General features: G+C 42.6%; 1 protein-coding gene across 1 annotated transcript in view; it reads right to left on the reverse strand.

Annotated features, from left to right (window-relative positions):
• Positions 1–25,286, reverse strand: part of DNAH7 (dynein axonemal heavy chain 7) — a 574,291-nt gene that overhangs the window by 387,366 nt on the left and 161,639 nt on the right. Inside the window, exons 31-34 of the mRNA XM_040440176.1 lie at positions 20,880–21,056; positions 20,564–20,695; positions 20,200–20,421; positions 15,956–16,153 (exon numbers count right to left, since the gene is read on the reverse strand). Coding sequence (XP_040296110.1) covers positions 15,956–16,153; positions 20,200–20,421; positions 20,564–20,695; positions 20,880–21,056 — 729 coding nt within the window. The remainder of the gene's footprint in view (positions 1–15,955; positions 16,154–20,199; positions 20,422–20,563; positions 20,696–20,879; positions 21,057–25,286) is intronic.

Genomic DNA, 25,286 nt, shown 5'->3' on the forward strand with positions numbered 1-25,286 from the left:
TAAAATTTAACATGGATAAAACAGAATTTATCATCTATCCCCATCACACTCAACCCCCCAACAGACCTATCTATCATGCTCAATGGCTGCACACTCTCCCTGGTCACCCAAGTCTGCTGCCTAGGAGTGACCTTGGATCCTGCCCTCTACTTCAGACCGCACATCGAAACCCTTTCCACACCTGCTGCCTCCAACTCAAAAATATCTCCCAAATCTGCGCATTCCTTAACCATGAGCAAAAATGCTTGTACACGCCTTCATCATCTCCCACCTAGACTACTGTAACATTCTCCTCCGTGGCCTTCCATCTAGCACTCACGCACCCCTCCAATCTATCCTCAACTCTGCTGCCCAACTAATCCACCTCTCCCCCTGTTACTCCTCTGCCTCTCCCCTCTGCCAATCCCTTCACTGGCCCCTTATTGCCCAGCGAATTCAGTTCAAAATTCAAAATTACGTATAAAGCCATCCACAACCTGTCCCTCCATACATCTCTGAGCTACTTTCCCGATACATTCCCACACGTAATCTCCAATCCTTACAAGACATCCCTCTCTCCTCTTATCACCTCTTCCCACAACCACCTCCAAGATTTCGCCCATGCATCCCCCATACTCTGGAACTCTCTACCCCAACATACCAGACTCTCACCTACAGTATTATCCTTAAAAAAAAATATATATAATAATAATAATGAAATCTTACCTCTTCAGACAAGCCTACAACTAGTGACCCTACTGCTGCTATACCATCATAACCTGCTTTACCCGAACCTACTGTGTCCTTCATCCATACCATGTAGATTGTAAGCCCTCATGGGCAGGGCCCTCTCTCCGTCTGTACCAGTTTGTAACTCGTCTTCTTCATGCTTAGTGCAATTGTCTGTATTATCTATGTATACCTCTTATCATAGGTACAGCGCCATGGAATGAATGGCACTTTAATAATAAATAATACAAACCGGATTCCAAAAAAGTTGGGACACTATACAAACCGTGAATAAAAACTGAATGCAATGATGTGGAGGTGCCAACTTCTAATATTTTATTCAGAATAGAACATAAATCACGGAACAAAAGTTTAAACTGAGAAAATGTACCATTTTAAGGGAAAAATATGTTGAATCAGAATTTCATGGTGTCAACAAATCCCCAAAAAGTTGGGACAAGGCCATTTTCACCACTGTGTGGCATCTCCCCTTCTTCTTACAACACTCAACAGACATCTGGGGACCGAGGAGACCAGTTTCTCAAGTTTAGAAATAGGAATGCTCTCCCATTCTTGTCTAATACAGGCCTCTAACTGTTCAATCGTCTTGGGCCTTCTTTGTTGCACCTTCCTCTTTATGATGCGCCAAATGTTCTCTATAGGTTAAAGATCTGGACTGCAGACTGCCCATTTCAGTACCCGGATCCTTCTCCTACGCAGCCATGATGTTGTGATTGATGCAGAATGTGGTCTGGCATTATCTTGTTGAAAAATGAAGGGTCTTCCCTGAAAGAGATGACGTCTGGATGGGAGCATATGTTGTTCTAGAACCTGAATATATTTTTCTGCATTGATGGTGCCTTTCCAGACAAAGCTGCCCATGCCACATGCACTCATGCAACCCCATACCATCAGAGATGCAGGCTTCTGAACTGAGCATTGATAACAACTTGGGTTGTCCTTGTCCTCTTTGGTCCGGATGACATGGCGTCCCAGATTTCCAAAAAGAACTTTGAATCGTGACTCGTCTGACCACAGAACAGTCTTCCATTTTGCCACACTCCATTTTAAATGATCCCTGGCCCAGTGAAAACGCCTGAGCTTGTGGATCTTGCTTAGAAATGGCTTCTTCTTTGCACTGTAGAGTTTCAGCTGGCAACGGCGGATGGCACGGTGGATTGTGTTCACTGACAATGGTTTCTGGAAGTATTCCTGAGCCCATTCTGTGATTTCCTTTACAGTAGCATTCCTGTTTGTGGTGCAGTGTCGTTTAAGGGCCCGGAGATCACGGGCATCCAGTATGGTTTTACGGCCTTGACCCTTACGCACAGAGATTGTTCCAGATTCTCTGAATCTTTGGATGATGTTATGCACAGTTGATGATGATAGATGCAAAGTCTTTGCAATTTTTCGCTGGGTAACACCTTTCTGATATTGCTCCACTATCTTTCTGCGCAACATTGTGGGAATTGGTGATCCTCTACCCATCTTGGCTTCTGAGAGACACTGCCACTCTGAGAAGCTCTTTTTATACCCAATCATGTTGCCAATTGACCTAATTAGTGTTAATTGGTCTTCCAGCTCTTCGTTATGCTCAAATTTACTTTTTCGAGCCTCTTATTGCCACTTGTCCCAACTTTTTGGGGATTTGTTGACACCGTGAAAATTGGAATCAACGTATTTTTCCTTTAAAATGATACATTTACTCGGATTAAACGTTTGATCTGTCATCTACGTTCTATTACAAATAAAATATTGACATTTGCCATCTCCACATCATTGCATTCAGTTTTTATTCACAATTTGTTTAGTGTCCCAACTTTTTTGGAATCCGGTTTGTAATAATAATAATAATAATAAAGGTGTGCTGGTGCACTTACTGATAATTGGGTTTCCTGTAAATCTCCACAACAGCACCCAAACTTTTTCCCACTTTGTTATTGGTCATCTTATGAGAAATAAAAAATATTTTATGTGCAATAATCTGCATTTAGTTCTTGGTAAACACTAAAGGGGAGGATGGCAAGGAGATTTTTAACATCTCTGGATGTGTTTTTCCTGGCCCTTACAGAGGAGAAACAATATTAAGAGTTCTGTTGTGGAGACTTCCAGGAAACCCATTTACCGGTAGGCGTAATTTTTAAACTTACAGTTGTGTTCAAAATAATAGCAGTGTGTTTAAAAAAGTGAATAAAGCTGAAAATACTTCTAATAGCTTTTATTTCCATACACACAAATGCATTGGGAACACTACACATTCTATTCCAAATCAAAAGAAGAAGAAAAATGTATCAAATTTGTGTTCCTCTAAAAAAAAAAAAAGAAAAGTGAATATAAGACTTGAAAGGGATTTTTCATAATCTTACTTTTTGATACATCACAGATTAGACATAGATTATACAAACCTCATCTCTTGTGGAATGCAGTACCCCGAATTAGAACATCTCACAACTTGCCAGTTGCTGGACACAATAGCAGCCTCCCTTAACAAAAGGCTATTTAACATCTCACCTCACATACAATGACAGAAAACTATGATAACCTATTCAACGTATTAGCATGTAGAGTAAACCTGTTCAATGTAAAATAACCCTTTTCATGTATTGTATATAGCAGATACCAGCATTGTTTAACAAAGTTTCAACTGTATCTTGACAAACATGTTTCCCAAGGCCTACGAAGAAATACCAGGATTGTTCCAATTGGATCCTGAGAGACAATATGCGCCCACCCCCAAAAAGCCCTATAAGTATGTGCTGGGAAATAAAGATTTCAGATATTTAGCAACCTATGTTAAGTTTGGGCTGATATTTATCTCCTGATCAGAGAAAATGGGATATTCGTTGCACAGGGAAATATTCACGGGTTGGAGGTCTGATGCCTCATCATATAACCATCATAAACCTGCCTGAGAAAAACCGCTAACAGTTTGGTGTCAGAAGGTGGGATCCTATAAATCACAGAAAAAATGCACCAAACGAATATGCCACTGACTATACTGGCTAGTCATAAACGCAGATATTAAAAGCTGAGACTTTCGCCAATATATTCCTGTCAGGAAAATATCGGAGCCCTTCATGCACCACGTCACGGTCACTCAGCATGGCAAAGGGTCCTACCACTACGCTAACTATGGTGTGAACAAGGTCTGAAGGTGATGTAATCCAGCTCACAGCCAGGCTTCCACACAAACGCCTAGCAGGACCACTAGTGCAATGTGAACAAAGCCAAGACTGCAAGCCACACCCATATCAGACCCTGTAATGGAGGTCACCAGGTGCAAAAGAGTGTTTGAATGCCAGGTAAAGGCACATACACTACATAGAAAACAAGACAAAAACACAGAAATATAGTGGCAATACTGGAGGAGCGGCTCAACCCCTAACACTGTAGCGTGTTTTTGATACATCACAGATTAGACATAGATTATACAAACCTCATCTCTTGTGGAATGCAGTACCCCGAATTAGCACATCTCACAACTTGCCAGTTGCTGGACACAATAGCAGCCTCCCTTAACAAAAGGCTATTTAACATCTCACCTCACATACAATGACAGAAAACTATGATAACCTATTCAACTTATTAGCATGTAGAGTAAATCTGTTCAATGTAAAATAACCCTTTTCATGTATTGTATATAGCAGATACCAGCATTGTTTAACAAAGTTTCAACTGTATCTTGACAAACATGTTTCCCAAGGCCTACGAAGAAATACCAGGATTGTTCCAATTGGATCCTGAGAGACAATATGCGCCCACCCCCAAAAAGCCCTATAAGTATGTGCTGGGAAATAAAGATTTCAGATATTTAGCAACCTATGTTAAGTCTGGGCTGATATTTATCTCCTGATCAGAGAAAATGGGATATTCGTTGCACAGGGAAATATTCACGGGTTGGAGGTCTGTTGCCTCATCATATAACCATCATAAACCTGCCTGAAAAAAACCGCTAACAAGACTGTTCAAAAATTCAGGATTACTTACCGGTAATCGTTTTTCCATGAGCCCATGACAGCACCCTTGAGAGACTGCCTCATTCATCAGGACAGGAAACAGGAACGCTTGTGGAGAGCACATAAGGAGGGGCTCTTCCCTTATAGCCTCAGTTAATATGCGAGAACTTGTCCTAATATTTTTTTTTATTATTTTTGTTATTTTTATATATACACTGCTCAAAAAAATAAAGGGAACACAAAAATAACACATCATAGGTCTGAGTTAATTAAATATTCTTCTGAAATACTTTGTTCTTTACATAGTTGAATGTGCTGACAACAAAATCACACAAAAATTAGAAAATGGAAATCAAATTTTTCAACCCATGGAGGCCTGTATTTGGAGTCACACTCAAAATTAAAGTGGAAAAACACACTACAGGCTGATCCAACTTTGATGTAATGTCCTTAAAACAAGTCAAAATGAGGCTCAGTAGTGTTCGTGGCCTCCACGTGCCTGTATGACCTCCCTACAACTCCTGTGCATGCTCCTGATGAGGTGGCGGACGGTCTCCTGAGGGATCTCTTCCCAGACCTGGACTAAAGCATCTGCCAACTCCTGGACAGTCTGTGGTGCAACGTGACGTTGGTGGATAGAGCGAGACATGATGTCCCAGATGTGCTCAATTGGATTCAGGTCTGGGTATTGGACGGGCCAGTCCATAGCATCAATGCCTTCGTCTTGCAGGAACTGCTGACACACTCCAGCCACATGAGGTCTAGCATTGTCTTGCATTAGGAGGAACCCAGGGCCAACCGCACCAGCATATGGTCTCACAAGGGGTCTGAGGGTCTCATCTCGGTATCTAATGGCAGTCAGGCTACCTCTGGCGAGCACATGGAGGGCTGTGCGGCCCTCCAAAGAAATGCCACCCCACACCATTACTGACCCAATGCCAAACCGGTCATGCTGGAGGATGTTGCAGGCAGCAGAACGTTCTCCACGGCGTCTCCAGACTCTGTCACGTCTGTCACATGTGCTCAGTGTGAACCTGCTTTCATCTGTGAAGAGGACAGGGCGCCAGTGGCGAATTTGCCAATCTTGGTGTTCTCTGGCAAATGCCAAACGTCCTGCACGGTGTTGGGCTGTAAGCACAACCCCCACCTGTGGACGTCGGGCCCTCATATCACCCTCATGGAGTCTGTTTCTGACCGTTTGAGCAGATACATGCACATTTGTGGCCTGCTGGAGGTCATTTTGTAGGGCTCTGGCAGTGCTCCACCTGTTCGTCCTTGCACAAAGGCGGAGGTAGCGGTCCTGCTGCTGGGTTGTTGCCCTCCTACGGCCTCCTCCACGTCTCCTGATGTACTGGCCTGTCTCCTGGTAGCGCCTCCATGCTCTGGACACTACGCTGACAGACACAGCAAACCTTCTTGCCACAGCTCGCATTGATGTGCCATCCTGGATAAGCTGCACTACCTGAGCCACTTGTGTGGGTTGTAGACTCCATCTCATGCTACCACTAGAGTGAAAGCACCGCCAGCATTCAAAAGTGACCAAAACATCAGCCAGGAAGCATAGGAACTGATAAGTGTTCTGTGGTCACCACCTGCAGAACCACTCCTTTATTGGGGGTGTCTTGCTAATTGCCTATAATTTCCACCTGTTGTCTATCCCATTTGCACAACAGCATGTGAAATTGATTGTCACTCAGTGTTGCTTCCTAAGTGGACAGTTTGATTTCACAGAAGTGTGATTGACTTGGAGTTACATTGTGTTGTTTAAGTGTTCCCTTTATTTTTTTGAGCAGTGTATATATATATATATATATATATTTATTTATTTTATTATATTTTTTTTTTATATTCACATGAGTATTTCAAGGATATGAAACAACAAATATAGGGCGGGAATAAAACCCGGGTGCTGTCATGGGCTCATGGAAAAACGATTACCGGTAAGTAATCTTGAATTTCCCCTACACCCATAACAGCACCCTTGAGAGACGACTAGAATAGAACTAGCTTGGGGGGGGGGCTACTGCCTGTAATACTTTCCTACCGAAGGAAAGACGATCATTAGAGTCTAAATCTAACTTGTAGTGACGAAAAAAGGTACTTGGAGACTTCCATGTGGCAGCCCTACAGATCTGCTCTAAAGATGCATTAGCCCTTTCTGCCCATGAAACTGAAACGGATCTGGTTGAATGAGCACAAAAATTTAAAAGGGGAAACCTGCCCTGCTGAGCAATAGGCCAAGACAATAGCTCCTACTATCCACCTGGCTAGAGTCCTAGATGTAACCATACTACCCCTATTTTTGCCCTCAAATTGTACAAACAGCCTAGAGGATTTCCTCCACTGACTGGTGACATTCGGGTAATGTGACAGGCATCTTTTGACATCTAGACAATGCAGTTTCTTTTCTCTCTCATTTTTAGGGGATTGACACAAAGATGGGAGAACAATATCTTGGGACCTATGAAAGAGAGAGACCACTTTAGGCAGAAACGCTGGGTCCGGATTAATAAGCACTCTATCCTCCAAGATGTTTGTATAGGGAGGGGAAGCTGAAAAGGCAGAAATCTCCCCCACCCCTCTGGCTGAGGTGATGGCCACCAAGAAGGCAGTTTTAAAGAATAATATTTTATTGGGTAAATCCTGTAATGGTTCAAAGGGAGGCTCCATTAACCTAGACAGGACTAGATTCAGATCCCACGGGGGGATAGACAACCTGAATACAGGCTTAATTCTACTAACTCCCCTAAAAAATCTCCTAATCCAAGGATGATTGGCAATTGGGCAATCAAAAAAGGCACTCAAAGCAGAGACTTGTACCTTAAGGGTGCTAAGCCTAAGGTTTTTATTGAGGCCTTCTTGAAGGAAATTTAGAAACAAGGCATAGGGGGAGGACTCAAAAAGATCAACGGGAGTCCCCAAAAATCTTAAGAAAGTCTTCCATACTCTAAGATAAATAGTGGAGGTTACCTCTTTTCGACAGAATAATAGGGTGGAAATGACCTCTTTGGATAGACCTCTACGTTCTAATATTTCCCCCTCAAATGCCAAGCTGCCAAGGGAAGGTTCTTTACTTCTGGATGATAGACACGTCCCTGGAATAACAGATCGTGCCTGTCCGGAAGAATCCAAGTATCCGTCAGGGATAGGATTCTTAGCCAAGAGAACCAGGTCCTCCTCGGCCAGAAGGGTGCAATTAGAATGAGCCTCGTCTGTTCCTGCCTCAGCTTCTGCAATACCCTTGGAAGAAGTCCCAGAGCAGAAAAGGCATACAGAAGTTGATCCGGCCAACGAAGAGAGAAGGCGTCTATCTCTGATGGAGAATTTCTTGGATTCAGGGAAAAGAAGAGACTGCATTTTCTGTTTTCCTTGGTTGCGAAAAGGACTATCCTAGGATGACCCCAAAGATGAACTATCTGGTTGAAGACCTGCTGATTCAGGCACCATTCTGCTTGATCAAAATAGTTTCTGCGTAGGTAATCTGCGACTTTGTCTTCTGTTCCTTTCAGGTGTACTGCTTTGATAAAAGGAATGAAAGGAATGAATAAATAGAAAATTTCTGTGGTTAAGGACATAAGACGCTCTGATCTTGTCCCTCCTGGTCTGTTTAGGTAGGAGACCACCGTAGTATTGTCTAACAGTATTTTTACTCCTATTCCCTTTAACCTGGGCAGAAAAGCTCTTAAAGGGGTTATCCCACTTCGCCTTTTCATACTTACCTGCTGCCAGCGCGCCGTTCACTTCCTGGATTCTGGCTGGGGGCGGGCTTCATCTTGATTAAAGTCTTCTCCCAGCCGGGCCGCGCGCTGGACTGAACGCGCACGCCGCTGCGCATGCGCCATGGTGCTTATTCCTGGCCAGTATAGTACAGAGCCGGAGTGCGCGTTCGCGGCTCTGTACTATTCTGGCCAGGAAGAAGTCACCATAGCGCATGCGCGGCGGCGTGCGCATTCAGGACAGTGAGTGGCCCAGCCAGGAGAAAAGAAGGAGTCTTCTGCGCAAGTGCGGCCACCGGGATTCCGGAGAAGAGCGGTGGCCGTAACCAGGGGAGACCGAATGACAACAATGAGGTAAGTGAGGATGAATTTTATCCTAAACGGTGGGAATTTGTTAATCAAATATATTTACAAAAATGATCACTGTCAAATCATTAACAGATTTAACAGTGATCATTATGATGGGATAACCCCTTTAAGGCTAGCAGCACCGCTCTTAGTTCTCTGACATTTTGGGAATCATGGCTTTCTGTTAGACTCCAAACTCCCTGCAGCACCCCCCACTGACAGAATGCCCCCCAACCAGTTGGACTGGCATCCGTGGTTGTGGTTACTTCTTCTTGCAGAATCCAGGGGAAGCCCTGAGACAGATTTGAAGGCTGTAACCACCAGTTTAAGGACTGTATCACCTGCGGGGTGAGAGAGAGAGGGATGCCCAGCGGGGACAATGATCCTTGCCATTCTCTTAGGATCTGCCACTGCAGTGTCTTGGAGCGAAACAGGGACCAACCTACAGCCGGAATTGTGGAGGTCATTCTGCCAAGAACTGCCATCCCTTGTCTGATAGTTAGATTTTTTTGAAGCCACCAAGACTCGCACGTCTTCTCTTAATTTGTCTACTTTGTGCTGAATGAGGATGCACCGTAGATTTACTGAATCTAGAATAAAACCTAGAAAGACACATTTTTGGGAAGGGTTTAGGTTGGATTTTTCCCAGTTTATCTGCCATCCAAGATTTAATAAAATGTTTACCACTTCCAACAGATGAGAGGATAGAAAATCCACAGACTCTGCTACTATCAGGAGGTCGTCTAGGTAAGGTATAACAAGAATGTATTTTTCCCTTATGTGCGCCATGACCTCTGCCATTAACTTTGTAAAAAGTCTTGGAGCCTGGGAAATTCCAAACGGAAGACCTCTGTACTGTAGATGATGTACCTGACCTTCCATAGACACAGCTACTCTGAGGTATTTCTGAAAATCGCCATGAATAGAGACATGATCGTAAGCAACCTTTATGTCTAAGGTGGCCATCACACAGTCCTTGAAAAGATGCTTTATTGCCGACTGCACAGACTCCATTCAGAATTTTTTGTAGATGAGGTATTGATTTAAGTCTTTCAGATTTATGATCATTCTGAAGGAACTGTCCGGCTTGGGTACAAGAAAAAGGGAAGAATAAAACCCGCTTCCCTTTTCTGAGTCTGGGACAGGAACTAGGACAATTTTTCTTTAAAAGAGAAAAAACACTTCCTCTTTTAGAGTTAGGTTTTTTGCTGAATTTTGAGTTAATCTTGTAATTTTTAGCCTTTCCGGAGGGGGAAGAGATAAACTCTAGACGAAAATCGTCTTTCACAATACCATTTATCCAGGGGCTTGCGGAAATTTTTCCAAGCCGGAGAAAAAAAAAAAAAAGAGATAGTCTTCCTCCCACAGGACAGTAACCGTCATTGTTGGCTAGAATTGAGGCCTGAAGAGGACTGGGAATTAAAGATGAAACCTCTATCCCTTCTACCCTTGTTATCTCTCCACCCGTTTTGCTTTTTTTTTGATTTATCAAAACATCTTATTTTTCCGAAAAAACTGCTGCTTCCTAGGGGGATTAGACACAGGAAACCCCTTCTTGCCTTATCAGAGGCTTTTTCCAAGAGGTCATCCAGAACTGAACCAAACAGAAATTCACCCTGACATGGGATAGAACACAGTTTGTTTTTCGAACTTGTGTCCCCAGACCATCCCTTCAGCCAAATCCCTCTTCTAGCTGAATTGGAAAGAGCGGTGGATCTGGCATTTAATCTTAATGCATGAGCTGATGCATCTGAAATAAAGTCAACCGCTTTAAGTATAGTGGGAAAAAAAACTTAGGAGCTGGTCCCTAGAGGTCTTATTCTGGATTTGGGATTCTAAATCCTGAAGCCACAATTTCAAAGATCTGGCAGTGGAGGTAGTGGCTATATTAGGCTTAAAGGTCTGAGTAGAGGCCTGCCAAACTTTTTTAAGGTATAGCTCAGCCCTTTTATCCATCGGGTCTTTTAGGGCGCCAAGATCCTCAAAAGGCAAGGCAGATCTTTTTGAGATTTTCGCAATAGGGGCATCTAGTTTAGGAGGCCTGTCCCAACAGGATGACTCGCCTTCATCAAAGGGATATTTTCTTTTTACACTTCTGGGAATACTTTTTATCTGTTGTTTTCCATTCTTTCTGAATTAAATGTTTTAAATTTTCGTTTAACGGAAAGAATCTAGATCTTTTGTGACCCATATTCCTAAACATTATATCTTGAATGGACTTTTGTTCTTTCGATTCATCCACCTTCATCGTGGTTCTAATAGCCTTGAGTAAGGAATCTGTATCCTCAGGGGGGAATAAAGGTCTACCCGAGGAAACTTCATCCGAGGAAGAGCTTGAACTATCTAGGATCTCTCCTTGCTCACTCTCCTCGGAAGATTCACTATCAGATATGATATTAGAATGACCTTGCTAGCCCGTGGTTCAGGGAGGTAGGCACTTCTTAAACATTTTGATAGAATCAGAGACCTCAGATTTGACAATCTCTTTGATGCTCTGAAGTAATGATGGGGATTCCTCCTCTGCCACTTTATTAGCACAATGCTGACATAACATTTTAGATCAGGAAGAGGCGAGATTTTTCTTGCAGACGGCACACTCTCTTCCTTTAATTTTAGCAGTGGCTTTCCTAGGGGCCTCTTTAGTATTCTAAAACAAATCAGAGAATAAAAAACTAATCATTAGGCATAAAAGGGAGGAATACAAAAGGTGGGGATTGACCGCCTTACCCCACCAAGAATACCAGTCTGCCATCATGACCATCCTGTACATCAGCACGCTGACCGCTCTCTTCTTCCATGTCTCCAGATAGAGTGGCCATATGCACCTAGGTATGCTAACAGGCTGGCTGGTGATCCTTCTGACCGCACGCTGAGACGGATGTTGAACTACCTGGATGAAGTCCAAACAACCCAGGTCGGGTCCCTGCCGGCGTATCAGATGTGGCCTTTATGGGGAGGATGCACAACTTTGCTTCCGGAACGCTGGATACCCGGAACCACCTGTGTTCCAAATACCGGAAGTCGCAACCCGCAACTTCCGGTCTACACACAGAGGGTGCCTAGAAAGGAAAAGGACCTCCCCCCGCCTCTGTAAGGTTAGCGAAAGCCAGAAGCAGCAGTACCGGCCCCATATCTCCCAAACACTGCCAGGAGGATCCAACAGTAAGTCCCGGGACTGCACTGAAAAAGCCAGCTCGACAATTTAACCATAAGTCAGAGACCCAGAAGAATAATTTCCGCCAAATTTTAAAAGAATTAATGACCTCACTCATTGAACTCCACACTGCTATTATTTTGAACATGCCCCTTTCAATAAGTGATTGAATTACAGAGAATCAGCAGAATGCATGTCATGACTGTTGGGTTTCAATTACTGTACTACACCTGCTAGTAAATTATTTGCCATTTAGAATTATCATTTCTACGAAAAAGAGTGATTGATCAGGTTAGTGATGTCTGACTGCAATTTTTTGGAACACAACTGTATGTGCCATGTTCAGATGTAATAGGGAAGAAGCGACTGTAACAGAATCAAAAGAGTTTTCGCATCAATCCTGAGAATAAGCGAAGACAATGCTGATACACACCAAACTATACAGTAGACAGAGCCAGAAGAACGTTCCATCCACTGTATAGTGACTGTGCCAGGGTACTGCAGCCAGCTCCTATTGAAAAAAAATGAGAGCTGAACTGGAGCACACGGGCGCTGGAAACTGTTTATGGTTAAAAACTTTTTTATTAAGGTAGGTACATGTAGCAAACTACATCAATAAGGTGAGAAATGGATTGAGCATCATACATCGGAAATAACATATTTCAATACTAATCCACCTGTTTTGTGTATCAGAGCAAAGATAATAAAAGGCAGATAATATACAGGTGGTCTCACAATGTATACAGTCGGTGTATATCTCTAATAAAGGAAAGAACAAAGAATCCGGGGACATCCCGGTGAACACGTAAACAGACTAAAATACACACCACAAGGGAAGGACAACACAAAAGGATCAGCTGGGAGGGAGGGGAAAAGGGAGCATCTGTATGTCAAGAGTCTAGACAAACAACTCAAGAGGCATCTGAGGGAAAAATACCAGAAGCCACCCAAGACGAGAACGCAACTGAAGATCGAAACTGAATCCAGGGATCCCAGACCCGAAAGGGCGCTGGAAACTGTTTAGTACTGTACTGCATAGTTTCCGGCGCCAGCAGCCATCCAAAACAGTGGAACGTGGTGGTGCTGGGTGTTGAGCCCCACTGATCTGATACCACATATCCTGATCAATATCTGAGTGCTGGAAAAAAACTTTAAAACGAATAATTCATGGAGTTTCTTTAACTGAACCACAGAAAGAAGAAAGTAGAAAATTTAAATCCAAGCAGGAACCTGGTTGGTCACTAATATTAGCTTGGATGATAAATTATAAAATGAAGTGTCACACATTTCCAAACTACTGCATATCTATCTATCTATCTATCTAAGAGACTGTCATAATTTATGGACATGCATATTCCAAAGGTAGGGACTATAAAACCATAGTGCTAGTTAAAAGCTGTCACACAACCATTTTTAGAACCATTTGAAGTCAATGGGACCTTTTTTTTAATGGTCAGTGTTAGTGGACCCTAGACAGACCCCATTGCAATTAATGGGCCTGTTTTTAATGGATATTTTAAACAAAAGTGCAACTAACAGCCTTTTAAAATGGGTACACTGCGAAGACAGGGCATTTCAATATACACTGAACAAAAATATAAACGCAACACTTTCGGTTTTGCTACAATTTTGCATGAGCTGAACTCAAAGATCTGAAAAGATCTGAAACATTTTCTACATACACAAAAGACCCATTACTCTCAAATATTGTTCACAAATCTGTCTAAATCTGTGTTAGTGAGCACTTCTCCTTTGCTGAGATAATCCATCACGCCTCACAGGTGTGGCATATCAAGGTGCTGTTTAGACAGCATGAATATTGCACAGGTGTGTCTTAGACTGCCCACAATAAAAGGACACTCTGAAATGTGCACAGTTTTGCCTTACTGGGGGGGGGGGGGGGGGGAGAATGTTGCAGAATATTGGCAGGAACTGGAACAAGCTGTTGTATACGCCGATCCAGAGCATCCCAAGCATGCTCCCTGGGTGACATGTCCGGTGAGTAAGCTGGCCATGCAAGAACTGGGATGTTTTTAGCTTCCAGGAATTGTGCACAGATCCTTACAATATGGGGCTGTGCATTATCATGCTGCAACATGAGGTGATGGTCGTGGATGAATGGCACAACAATGGGCCTCAGGATCTCGTCACGGTATCTCTGTGCATTCAAAATGCACCTGTGTTCGTTGTCCATAACATACGCCTGCCCATACCATAATCCCACCGCCACCATGGGCGACTCAATCCACAACGTTAACGTCAGAAAACCTTTTACCCACATGAAGCCACACATGCTGTCTGCCATCTGCCCTGAACAGTGAAAACCGGGACTCATCCGCCTCTCCAACGTGCCAGACGCCACCGAGTGTGAGCATTTGCCCACTCAAGTCGCTTACGATGACGACGAACTGCATTCAGGTCCAATCCCCGATGAGGATGAGCTTCCCTGAGACGGTTTCTGACAGTTTGTGCAGAAATTCTTTGGTTATACAACTCGATTGTTGTAGCTGTCTGGATGGTTGGTCTCAGATGATCATGGAGGTGAACATGCTGAATGTGGAGGTCCTGGGCTGGTGTGGTTACACCTGGTCTGGGGTTGTGAGGCCGGTTGGATGTACCGCCAAATTCTCTGAAACGCCTTTAAAAACGGCTTATGGTAGAGAAATGAACATTTATTGCACGGGCAACAGCTCTGGTAGACATTCCTGCAGTCAGCATGCCAACTGCACGCTCCCTCAAACGTTGCGAAATCTGTGGCATTGTGCTGTGTGATCAAACTGCACATTTCAGAGTAGCCTTTTATTGTGGGCAGTCTAAGGCACACCTGTGCAATATTCATGCAGTCTAATCAGCACCTTGATATGCCACACCTGTGAGGTGGGAAAGATTATCTCGGCAAAGGAGAAGTGCTCACTAACACAGATTTAAACAGATTTGTGAACATTATTTGAGAGTAATGGGTCTTTTGTGTATGTAAAAAATTATTTAAATCTTTGAGTTCAGCTCATACAAATTGGGAGCAAAACCGAAAGTGTTGCATTTATATTTTTGTTCAGTGTAATATATAATAAAATACTCGCCGTATAGATAATGCCCCTCAGTATAGATAATGGACTTTTTTGTTTCCCCTAGTACAAATAATGATCTCCGTAGTGCCCCCCAGTGTAGATCATGGCCCTCTTTGTGCTCTCCCCCCTTAGTATAGATAGTGCCCCCCAGTATAGATAATGGCCCTCTTTGTGCCCTCCAGTATAATGACCCCCATAGTGCCCCCAGTGTAGATAATGCCCCCCTTTGTTCCCCCTAGTACAGATAACGATCTCCATAGTGCCCCCAGTGTATATTATGGCCCTCTTTGTGCCCCCTAGTATAGATAATGGCCCTCTTTGTACCCCCCTAGTATAAATAATGATCCCCATAGTGCCCCCCAGTGTAGATAACGGCCCTCTTTGCCCCCCCCAGTACAAATAATGCCCCCCATACTTTCTCACATTACAGAAAATGGCACCATTTCTGCCCCCAGTATAAATAATGGACCCCTTTGTACCGCTGGTATTATAAAATTCCCCCTTTAGTCAGAGAAAAAAAATAACTCAACCACTTGCAGATGCTAAAACACTTGTTCTTCACTGCAAGCAGCAGGATCTGTGCTCCCAGTGTGATAAAGCAACATCATCACACTGGGAGGGCAGGTTATGTTGCCTGCCCTGCGGCACGTGCAAGTGGTTGAGGTCCTTTTTTTCATAGTGTACCCGTTTTTAACGACCATTAGTCAGGTGCATTCCTGTCTAAATAGCAGTTAAAATAGACCCATTGATTTCAATGGGGTCCATCTTGCCACGAAAACAGCAAAAAATACGACATGTCCTGCTTTTTGACGGCTCCATCCACTTGCTGTTTAAGAACGGCCATGTGAAAGCTCCATAGACATTAAATGTGCTAAAAAGTTTTTTTGCGTGAAGGAAGCCAAAATTACAAATTCAATCCTCTTTAGCACAATAAAAATAACCTAATACTTCTACGATACATCATATCCCAAAGCCTAACATAAAACTAATAGAATGAATACTTACAATAATATAAGTACTTTTTCCAGTACCAGTTGGACCAACAAACACAGAAGGCTTCTGGTGTGTTGTCAGCAACTTCATCAATGCTGTGTAACGAATTGTGTCCAAAGTGGGTACAATTATTTCATTAAACATCATATCACGTGGTATAGGTGGCACTGCAAACAAGTCTTGTGTCCATAGTTCCCATCTTCCAACACCCTACAAATGAATATTTAACATATTTGTGCTTTTATTAGTTATTCAATGCTATTCTAACATACTGCAAGTGGCTACTGTGTAAAAATATCTGCAAAGCTAAGCTCACACTTAATGTTTCACTGCATTTTTTCCACAGAGGTCAGCGTAAAAATTCCTAAGCACAGTATAATTAATAAAAAAAGTACACAAAGTTAATGCAGAACTGCAATATGATAAGAACAACAAAGTCCAATAAATCACAAATTCAAGAAGATCAAAACAGCATTATGCAATTGCTTGGTTTTACAAGATTTTTTAAAAAGACAACAGGGAGCTGTATGAAATAAAAAACAAACAAAAAAAAACATCTTTAAAATGTATTGGCACTGTAGTCCCTGCTGGATCTGAAGTGGTTGCATGCCATTTACCATTCATGTGAGCACTGAAGCCAACCACTGGCTTCAGAGATCATGTGTACATGAACAGCTGAGGACTGTTACTGGCTGCAGCGGCCACATAAACAGTACATGATAGCATCAGGCCCAGCAGGGATTGGAGCCTTTGGGACATAAACAGCGGTATTGGAGTGGTGGAACATTTTATGGTGAGATATAGTGCATTCGGAAAGTCTTCAGAACGTTTCACTTTGCTCATATTTTATGTTGCGACCACCAACTCTTATCAGGCTCCCTGTCCTAGCCGCTGAGAAAAACACCCTGACAGCATGATGCTGCTACCACCATGCTTCACTGTAGAGAAGGTACTGGACTGTGCCTGGTTTCCATCAAATATTAGAACTGAGGCCAAAAAATCCAATCTTGGTTTCATCAGACCAGAAAATATTGTTTCTCACAGTCTAAGAGTGCTTTAGGTGCTTTTTGCAAAATGCATTGTGTCTTTTACTGAGGAAAGGCTTCTTTCTGGCCACTCTGCTATAATGCCCAGATTGGTGGAATGCTGTAGTAATGGTTGACGTTCTGGAAGATTCATCCATCTGCACACAGGATCTTTGATGCTCAGCCAGATTGACCATTGGGTTCTTGGTCACTTCTCTTACCAAGACCATTATCCAACGATTACTTAGTTTGGTGGTGCAGCCAGCTATAAGAAGAATCCTGATTGTTCCAAAATTCTTCTATTCAAAAAGTATGGAGGCCACAGTGCTTAAGGGAGCTTTCAGTGAAGCAGAATTATTTTGTACCCTTCTCCTGAGCTGTTCCTCCACACAATCCTATCTCTGACCTCTACAGGATTTATTTCCACCTTGTGGCTTGTTTTTTGCTCTCATATGCATTGTTAGCTGTGAGAATTTACAAAGATTGAGGTATGCCTTTCCAAATCACGTCGAATAAACTGAATTTACAACAAGTGGACTCCAACCAAGGTGTAGAAACATCAAAAAAATTAGCAAGACAAATGGGAGGCCCTCAGAGCTACATTTCAAGTGTCATAGTAAAGGGTTTGAATACAGTACTTATGTCAACCAAAATTATAATTTTTCCTTTTTAATAAATTTGCAAACATTTCTAAAATTCTGTTTTCACTTTCTCATTATGGGGTACTGAGCGCAGATTGATGGGGGAAAACTTTTTATTTTATTTTAGCACAAGGCCACAACATAATAAAATGTTAAGAAAGGGAAAGGTTCTGAAGATCTTCCAAATGCACTGTATGTCCTTTTCAAGACTCTCATCGGTATTTCCATTTAGGTTACATACACACAACGTTTTAAGACCAATGGTAGTCTATGGTGTTATTGACACGGTAGTTTTTTTTGACTATCAGTGAAAAACTGAATAAAAAAAAATAGAACATGTTCTATCTTGTCTGTTTTTCACTGATTGACAGCCCCCATACTATTGAATAGGTCAGTTTTTAACATCTGTTTCTCGCAAAGGCATCAGTAAAAAAACGTCCATTAAAAATGGACAGTTTATCCGTGTGCATGTAGCCTTAATATAAATACAATGTGCATTAAGATTCTGTATTGTTTACACTGTTAAATCAGGGCTGTGTCCTGGAACCCATTTTACTTTAGATAGTAGAGATGTATTTTTTTACTGATCACTTCTCTGAGTATTTTGTCTTTCAAACTCTTACAGATGATATTATGTAAGGAATATAGTCAAGATATTAAAGTTTTCCTGGCAGCTATTTCTCAAAAAGTAGTTATCATTTATCCAGAGCACCCAGCGGTTCCAAGAACAAGTCCCCTCTCTGAATGGAGCAGTAATTCTATCAGGGCACTGCTCCACTCAATTTTATAAGACTGATGTAGACAGCTCTCTGGCAGTCCCACAGAAGCAGATAAAGCAGGGGACCAGCATTGATACTACTGCTCCATTCAGAGAAGAGACTTGGGAAACCTCAGATCATTGGGTTCCCTGCAGTCAGATCCCCAGCAATCTGACATTTATCAACTATGGTATATTGTGAATAGTGAATATTTTTTGTGGGATAACCCATTTACTAGATGTACCATGTTACTGTGCAATGACCCAGCAGTCATATTGCGATATGCTCCCTGTGACAGAAAATAGTATCTGCATTGCATAATATGAGAGGATTCCCCAGTTTATCATGTCATGTAGAATAAATAGGTAATTCTCAAATATAGGCCTTTGTTTATCCTTTGTGCTTTCTGATCTAACTGATACACTACTCACAAGAAGTTAGGGATATTTGGCTTGTGGGTGAAACTTCAGGATGAACCTAAAATGCATTCTAACCTTTACAGGTAAGCTTAATGTGACCTTCTCTAAACTTTTAAATGCACATTTCCAACTGTTCAATGTTTCACTACTTAATGCACAAATTGCTGTTCTCTAATAAGGAGCTTAATGGAAAAATTAACAACAGGTGTTTGATCCATAAATCACACAATACATTTCCTGGTTCAGAATTAGAATTGGTATTTAAAAAGTCCTCCTCATCATGCTGTTCACATTTTGACATCATGAGACCAAGACGACACCTAACAATTGATCATGCCATTGTGAGGCTTCAAGAAGCATGATCTACGATGGAAGTAGCTTAGAGTGTCACAGTGTGTAATGAAGAGATTGCAACAGAGATACAGAGAGACTGGAAGAGTCACAGAAAGGCATGGAAATGGAGTCCTTTGGCCACATCCCATACTGAGGATGCTCCATTGTGTGCGTGCTAGACCACCTGCAAGTGTACCTGACCACACCACCAGGCACAGGCGTCATCATCTGGCATGGGCCAAGGAGCATTTAAGCTGAACAAGGGACCAGTGGGCCTCAGTGCTGTTCACTGATGAAAGTCGATTCACACTGAGCAGAAATGGCCACCAAAGATGCTGGAGACGTCAAGGAGAGTGCAGTGCATCAGCCATTGTCTTCACCTGACGAGCCTTTGGTGGTGTTAAAGTGTGGGCAGGTGTGTCTAGTCAATACAGAACTGCCCTATACTTTGTGAATGGTACAGTGACAAGCCCATACTACTTGAATAACAGAATTAATCCAGTCAGTGTGCCTCTGTATGAACAACACAGGCCCAATTTCACCTTCATGGATGACAATGCGCTAGCTCATCGAGGTCGCATCATTAGGGAACGGCTGCTGGAGACTGGGATACCTCAAATAGAGTGTCCTGCACTTTCTCCAGACCTGAATCCCATTCAAAACCTATGGGATCACCTGAGTCACCGTGTAGAGACTTGTAACTCTGTACCCCAGAACCTCATTGACCGAAGGGCCGCCCTTCAAGAAGAGTGGGATCCCATGCCTCAGCAGGCAATAAGACAACTTGTGAACAGCATGAGACATCGTTGTCAAGCTTTAATTGGTGCTCAAGGACACTTGACAAGTTATTGAGACATTGACATTGTTTGTGGGGGCATACCCACCACTGTTGTTGGCTTTTGTTTCAATAATTTGCTTGAGATGAGGAAATCACCATTACATAATTCTACTTAAATGCCCTACTTTCATGATATAATATCAATATAGCGTGAACTTTTTGTGAGTAGTGTATGTTTGAAAAGGCATGTATGGAATGATGTGTGTTTCTGAAACATATTTTAGACATATTTAGAAATATACCTCTTTCACAAACCGGTAGTCGTAAACAGTGTTTTCTTTGGGAATTGGAACTGTAAAAGCTTTTTCAGGTGGATCAACAGGATGTAAAATTTTAAATCGAGTCCTTGTTTCTTCACTTAGTGGTCCTTCTACAATTTCCCTCATGAGTTTGTCAAACTTCAGGCGATCGTCTTCCTTACAGCTTCCTCCAATGGACCAAACCATAGAAAACAAAAATATGCCCTTGGAGAAGAGATCAATACTTTATATTAATCCAATTTAGCTACTTTGATACTTGCATTTTATTATTATGCGGACTAAAGAAATGCGAAACCCTTGTTCAACATTATAACGCTTCAGAGTGCTGTTGAACTGATCTACATACCTCTAACCATGAGCAAATGTCCCTCTCATTCATGCTATGAATTACAGATTCATCTGAAAACTCATCCAACATGCAATCCATCAGATTCATAAGCGATCGAACTAAATTTGTATCAGAAGTTGGTGACAATTCCTAAAATAAAAAAAAATTGAGAAAGCACAAAATAATGAAAAATATATAAAATTCTAAATATTAAAATTATGTTTTAGAATTTCCTTATGAGTAGGTGTTTATACTGCATATAATGTCTATTGCAATGTACAGTACATACAGAATATGTTCAGAAACGTATCTTGAATCATGAACTTATAATTACCTTGGCACATTTTCGAATCATTTGAAGGCATGGAGGAACCATCCTGTCAAACAATCCTTCAATAAAACTTTTATGCATCTTGTTGAGTCCAGAAGGGAAAAGGTTAAGCCAGGAAACCATAACTGGTCTCCAACCAAGCATGGTTGGTTCCATGTAAATCATACCACATCTAGATACCTATGGAAAAATTTTTTTTATATTATTATAATCTGTCACAACAATTAAAGGGTTTCTACAGTTTGTTTTAACTGATGATCTATCCTCTGGATCAGGCATGCTCAACCTGCAGCCCTCCAGCTGTTGCAAAACTACAACTCCCAGCATTCCCAGACAGTCTACAGCTATCAGCCTGCAACATGGCATGGTGGGAATTGTAGTTTTACAACAGCTGGAGGGCCACAGGTTGAGCATCCCTGCTCTGGATAGATCATCAGCATCTGATCGGCGGGGGTCCAACACCCAGGACCCACGCCGATCAGCTGTTTGAGAAGGCACCACCGCCTTCTCAAACAGCGAGCAGCGCCACGGCCTTCTCACTGTTTACCGCAGGGCCAGTGACGTCACGACTTGTATCAACTGGCCAGAGGATAGATCATCAGTTTAAAGAAACTGTAGAACCCCTTTAACATTAAACAACGTAAAGCAAAATCATCTAATTACATATGTACAGTGTACCATAATATTGTATTGATATTGTTTTTCAGAAATTTTCTAGGGAAGGAGGAGGGTACTATTTTTCCTTTTGGAGCGTGCCTAGTAGGCGTAATGAGTCTGATGGGTCATGCAGTGCTCCTCTGTAAAAAAATTTACTAATTTAACCCCTTCCTGTTCTGACTGTGTGAACTATATACACACTTTTTTTCAATTATTGCTATATGGCTATAGTTAGTTTTAGCAATAGCAGACGTTGTATATGTATAATATACAATCATACACACATTTCTTTAAATTTCTTTCATAAAAATAAAAGTTATTAGTTTTAGCTATAGTTAATATAGGTGGTAATTTGTGTGTGTAAAATATACAAACGCACACAAATTTTATTTCTAAAAATAAAAAAATATATAGCAGAAAGACTCAGTTTTGCTCAGGTGTATTTCATTTGTTTCATTCACAGTATCCCCATAACAGTGTCATCCACAGTGCTCCTATAACTATTTCATCCACAGTACCCCTATAACATCCACAGTGTTGCCATAACAGTGATATCTACAGTGCCCCCATAACAGTAACATTTACAGTCTGTATAACAGTAACATCCACAGTGTCTTCATAACAGTGCATCCACAGTGCCCACATAAAAGTAACATCCAAAGTGCCCCTATAAGTGACATTCACAGATCCCTCATAACAGTGATATCCACACTGCCCACTTAACAGTGACCTCCACAGTGCCCTCATAACAGTGTCATCCACAGCGTCCTCATAACAGTGACATCCGCAGTGCCCCTATAACAGTGATTGTCACGTGCCGGAGGCCCAAGGCAAGATTCAGACCAGGGACCAACAGAGTACTTTATTACACATGTGATAAAAGAACATGACAGTACAGCAGATTAAGCAATAGTGGTAGCACTACAACTGAACCAAGTGCACTGGCAGACCAGAGGCAAAACCTAGGAGGGCGAAAAGCCAGTGAGCCCAATTCTTCACAAAGCCCCTGGTGGTGGGGATAAACTGGGCCGAGGGCTCACTGGTTGCACCTCCAGGAAAGTCCCGGTACACATGGCCCATACCTGCAAAGAACCACGCAGGTGCAAGCACCAGCGGAACAGACAACAGAACTGGAACATAGCAAACACAGGACATGGATAAGACAACAAGACAAACGGGAACCAGCACAGAAGCAGATGCCTGGATCCCAAGTGGAATGGAAGCATGGTGGTTTCAAGCAGAGCTGCACACAGACAAGAGATCCTCCCTCCGCAAACCCAGGAACCCTCTCACGAATGCAAGACAAACAAAGAACAGAAGCAGTAAGGCACTTCAGGACAGACATAGAACAGACTAGATCAGAAGCAGTAAAGCACTGCCAGGCTGGACACGGAACAGGCAGGATCAGAAGGAGTTAGGCACTGCCAGGCTATCAGACGCAGTTAGGCACTGCTAGGCTACACATGGAACAGAGTGGATCCAGACAAAGAACAGGTACAGGAAAACAGGCAAGGCATGGACAAGATAACAACAACAACATAATACAGGACAGGTACAGAAGATCAGACAAGGACATAACCTCACATTACCAGGCGACACCACAAACAAGGGCAGATGGCAAAACCTCCTGGGTTAGGAGCAAGGGGCTACACCCGGTAAGGCACAGGACAGAACTGTGCTACTTGGTGAGCAGCAAAGTGCAACACCCAGCAATGCAGAAGGTAGACTCACCTCCTGGGTGAGCAGCACGGTGCTACATGAGAGACTGACCACAAGCCCCACAGCTCACAGATAGATCTAGCTGGATAAACTAGGGCACCTGATAAGCCACACCCAGGCCCAGACCAGGGAATGTTAACCCCATCTGAACCAGAATTAACAAGAAGCACAGAACATACAATCACAAGTGAATCCAAACAAGTCCCTGTTCACACACTACACCGCAGCCAGCAAGCAGTTCCAAGCAACCAGCATACACAGGTGTCAGCCTGCAGCCAGTAAGCGAGGGAGCCTGGAGCTAGCCTACACAGCACCAGAGACAGAAACTGCACAGAGATACAGACACAGGGAGTACACACATTCACGGGCATAGTTCACACAAGACACCGCAGCAAGCACGCAGCAACCAGCATACACAGGAAACAGCCTGCAGCCAGTACACAAGAGGGCCTGCAGCCAGCCTACATGGCCGCACTGTGACAGTGATATTCACAGTCTTGCCATAACAGTGACATCTACAGCATGCTCATAACACAGTCTTGCCATAACAGTAACAACAACGGCAATCGCATATGGCATCAGTGGACCACACCAGTGACATCCACAGAGGGCCCATAGCAGTGATATCTACAGCATGCCAATAACTGTTACATCCACAGAGCACCCATAATAGTGACGTTCACAGAGCACCATTAACAATGACATTCACAAAGCCCCCATAAAAGTGACATCCACACTGTTCCTATAACGATGAAGAAAAATGGCTGGGTTGTAATGGAAGCCTGGTGTAAAACACTGTGCGTATGTCAGTGAGGCTAAGAATGAAGAACCTACGCTCTTCTATTGGCCAATTGGGGTCGTGTGACTGTGTGTATGTCAGTTAGTCAAAGAATGAAGGACCTGTGAGCTTCTATTAGCTAGAGAGCTAAAGCCTTTATAAGCAACGGATTTACCTATAGGCCAAATTTGATGCAGTTTGGGCCATTCGTTTGGCCGTGCATAAAGAACAGACAGACAACAGACAGGCTGAAATATATATATATATATAGTAAAACAAAAACAGGAGGCAGCACCGATGCAATATGAAATAGCCGGGTGCACGCTCTGAGGGCTAAAGCTTACCCAATTATAATATGTTTAAAAGAGAGCAGCACTCCAGCATAGGAAAAAACAAAATCCAAAAGATTTATTCACCCATAGTGTGGCGACGTCTCGGCTCACTATGGGTGAATAAATCTTGTGGATTTTGTTTTATCCTATGCTGGAGTGCTGCTCTCTTTTTTACATATAGATATACACACACACACTGCCTGTCCAAAAAAAAAAAGTAGCTACCTGGATTTAACTAAGCAAATAGTTATGAGCCTCCAATTGGATAATTACTGCATGGTCGATTATCTTTCAGCTGGCAACAAGTTATTTAACCCCAACTGGTGCAATGAGTTGCTTCTCATTTCTTAAACAACCATGTCGAAAGACACATCTCGTGGTCGTGGAAAAGAGGTTAGTCTGTTTGAGAAGGGTCAAATCATTGGCAAGCATCAAGCAGAGAAAACATCTAAGGAGATTGCAGAAACTACAAAAATTGGGTTAAGAACTGTCCAACGCAGTCTTAAAAACTGGAAGGATAGTGGGGACCCATCGTATTCGAGGAAGAAATGTGGTGGGAAAAAAATCCTGAATGATCATGATCGGTGATCACTTAAATGTTTGGTGAAATCAAATCGAAGGAAAACAACAGTAGAACTCAGGGCTATGTTTAATAGTGAAAGTAAGAGCATTTCCAAACGCACAATGTGAAGGGAACTCAAGGGATTGGGACTGAACAGCTGTGTAGCCATAAGAAAACCACTAATCAGTGAGGCAAACCATAAAAAAAGGCTTCAATTTGCTAGGGAGCAAAAAGATTGGACTCTGGGGCAATAGAAGAGGGTCATGTGGTCTGATGAGTCCAGATTTACCCTGTTCCAGAGTGATGGACGCATCAGGGTAAGAAGAGAGGCAGATGAAGCGATGTACCCATCATGCCTAGTG

Source organism: Bufo bufo, chromosome 7 (genome assembly GCF_905171765.1).
Source record: "Bufo bufo chromosome 7, aBufBuf1.1, whole genome shotgun sequence".
NCBI classification, from domain to species: domain Eukaryota; kingdom Metazoa; phylum Chordata; class Amphibia; order Anura; family Bufonidae; genus Bufo; species Bufo bufo.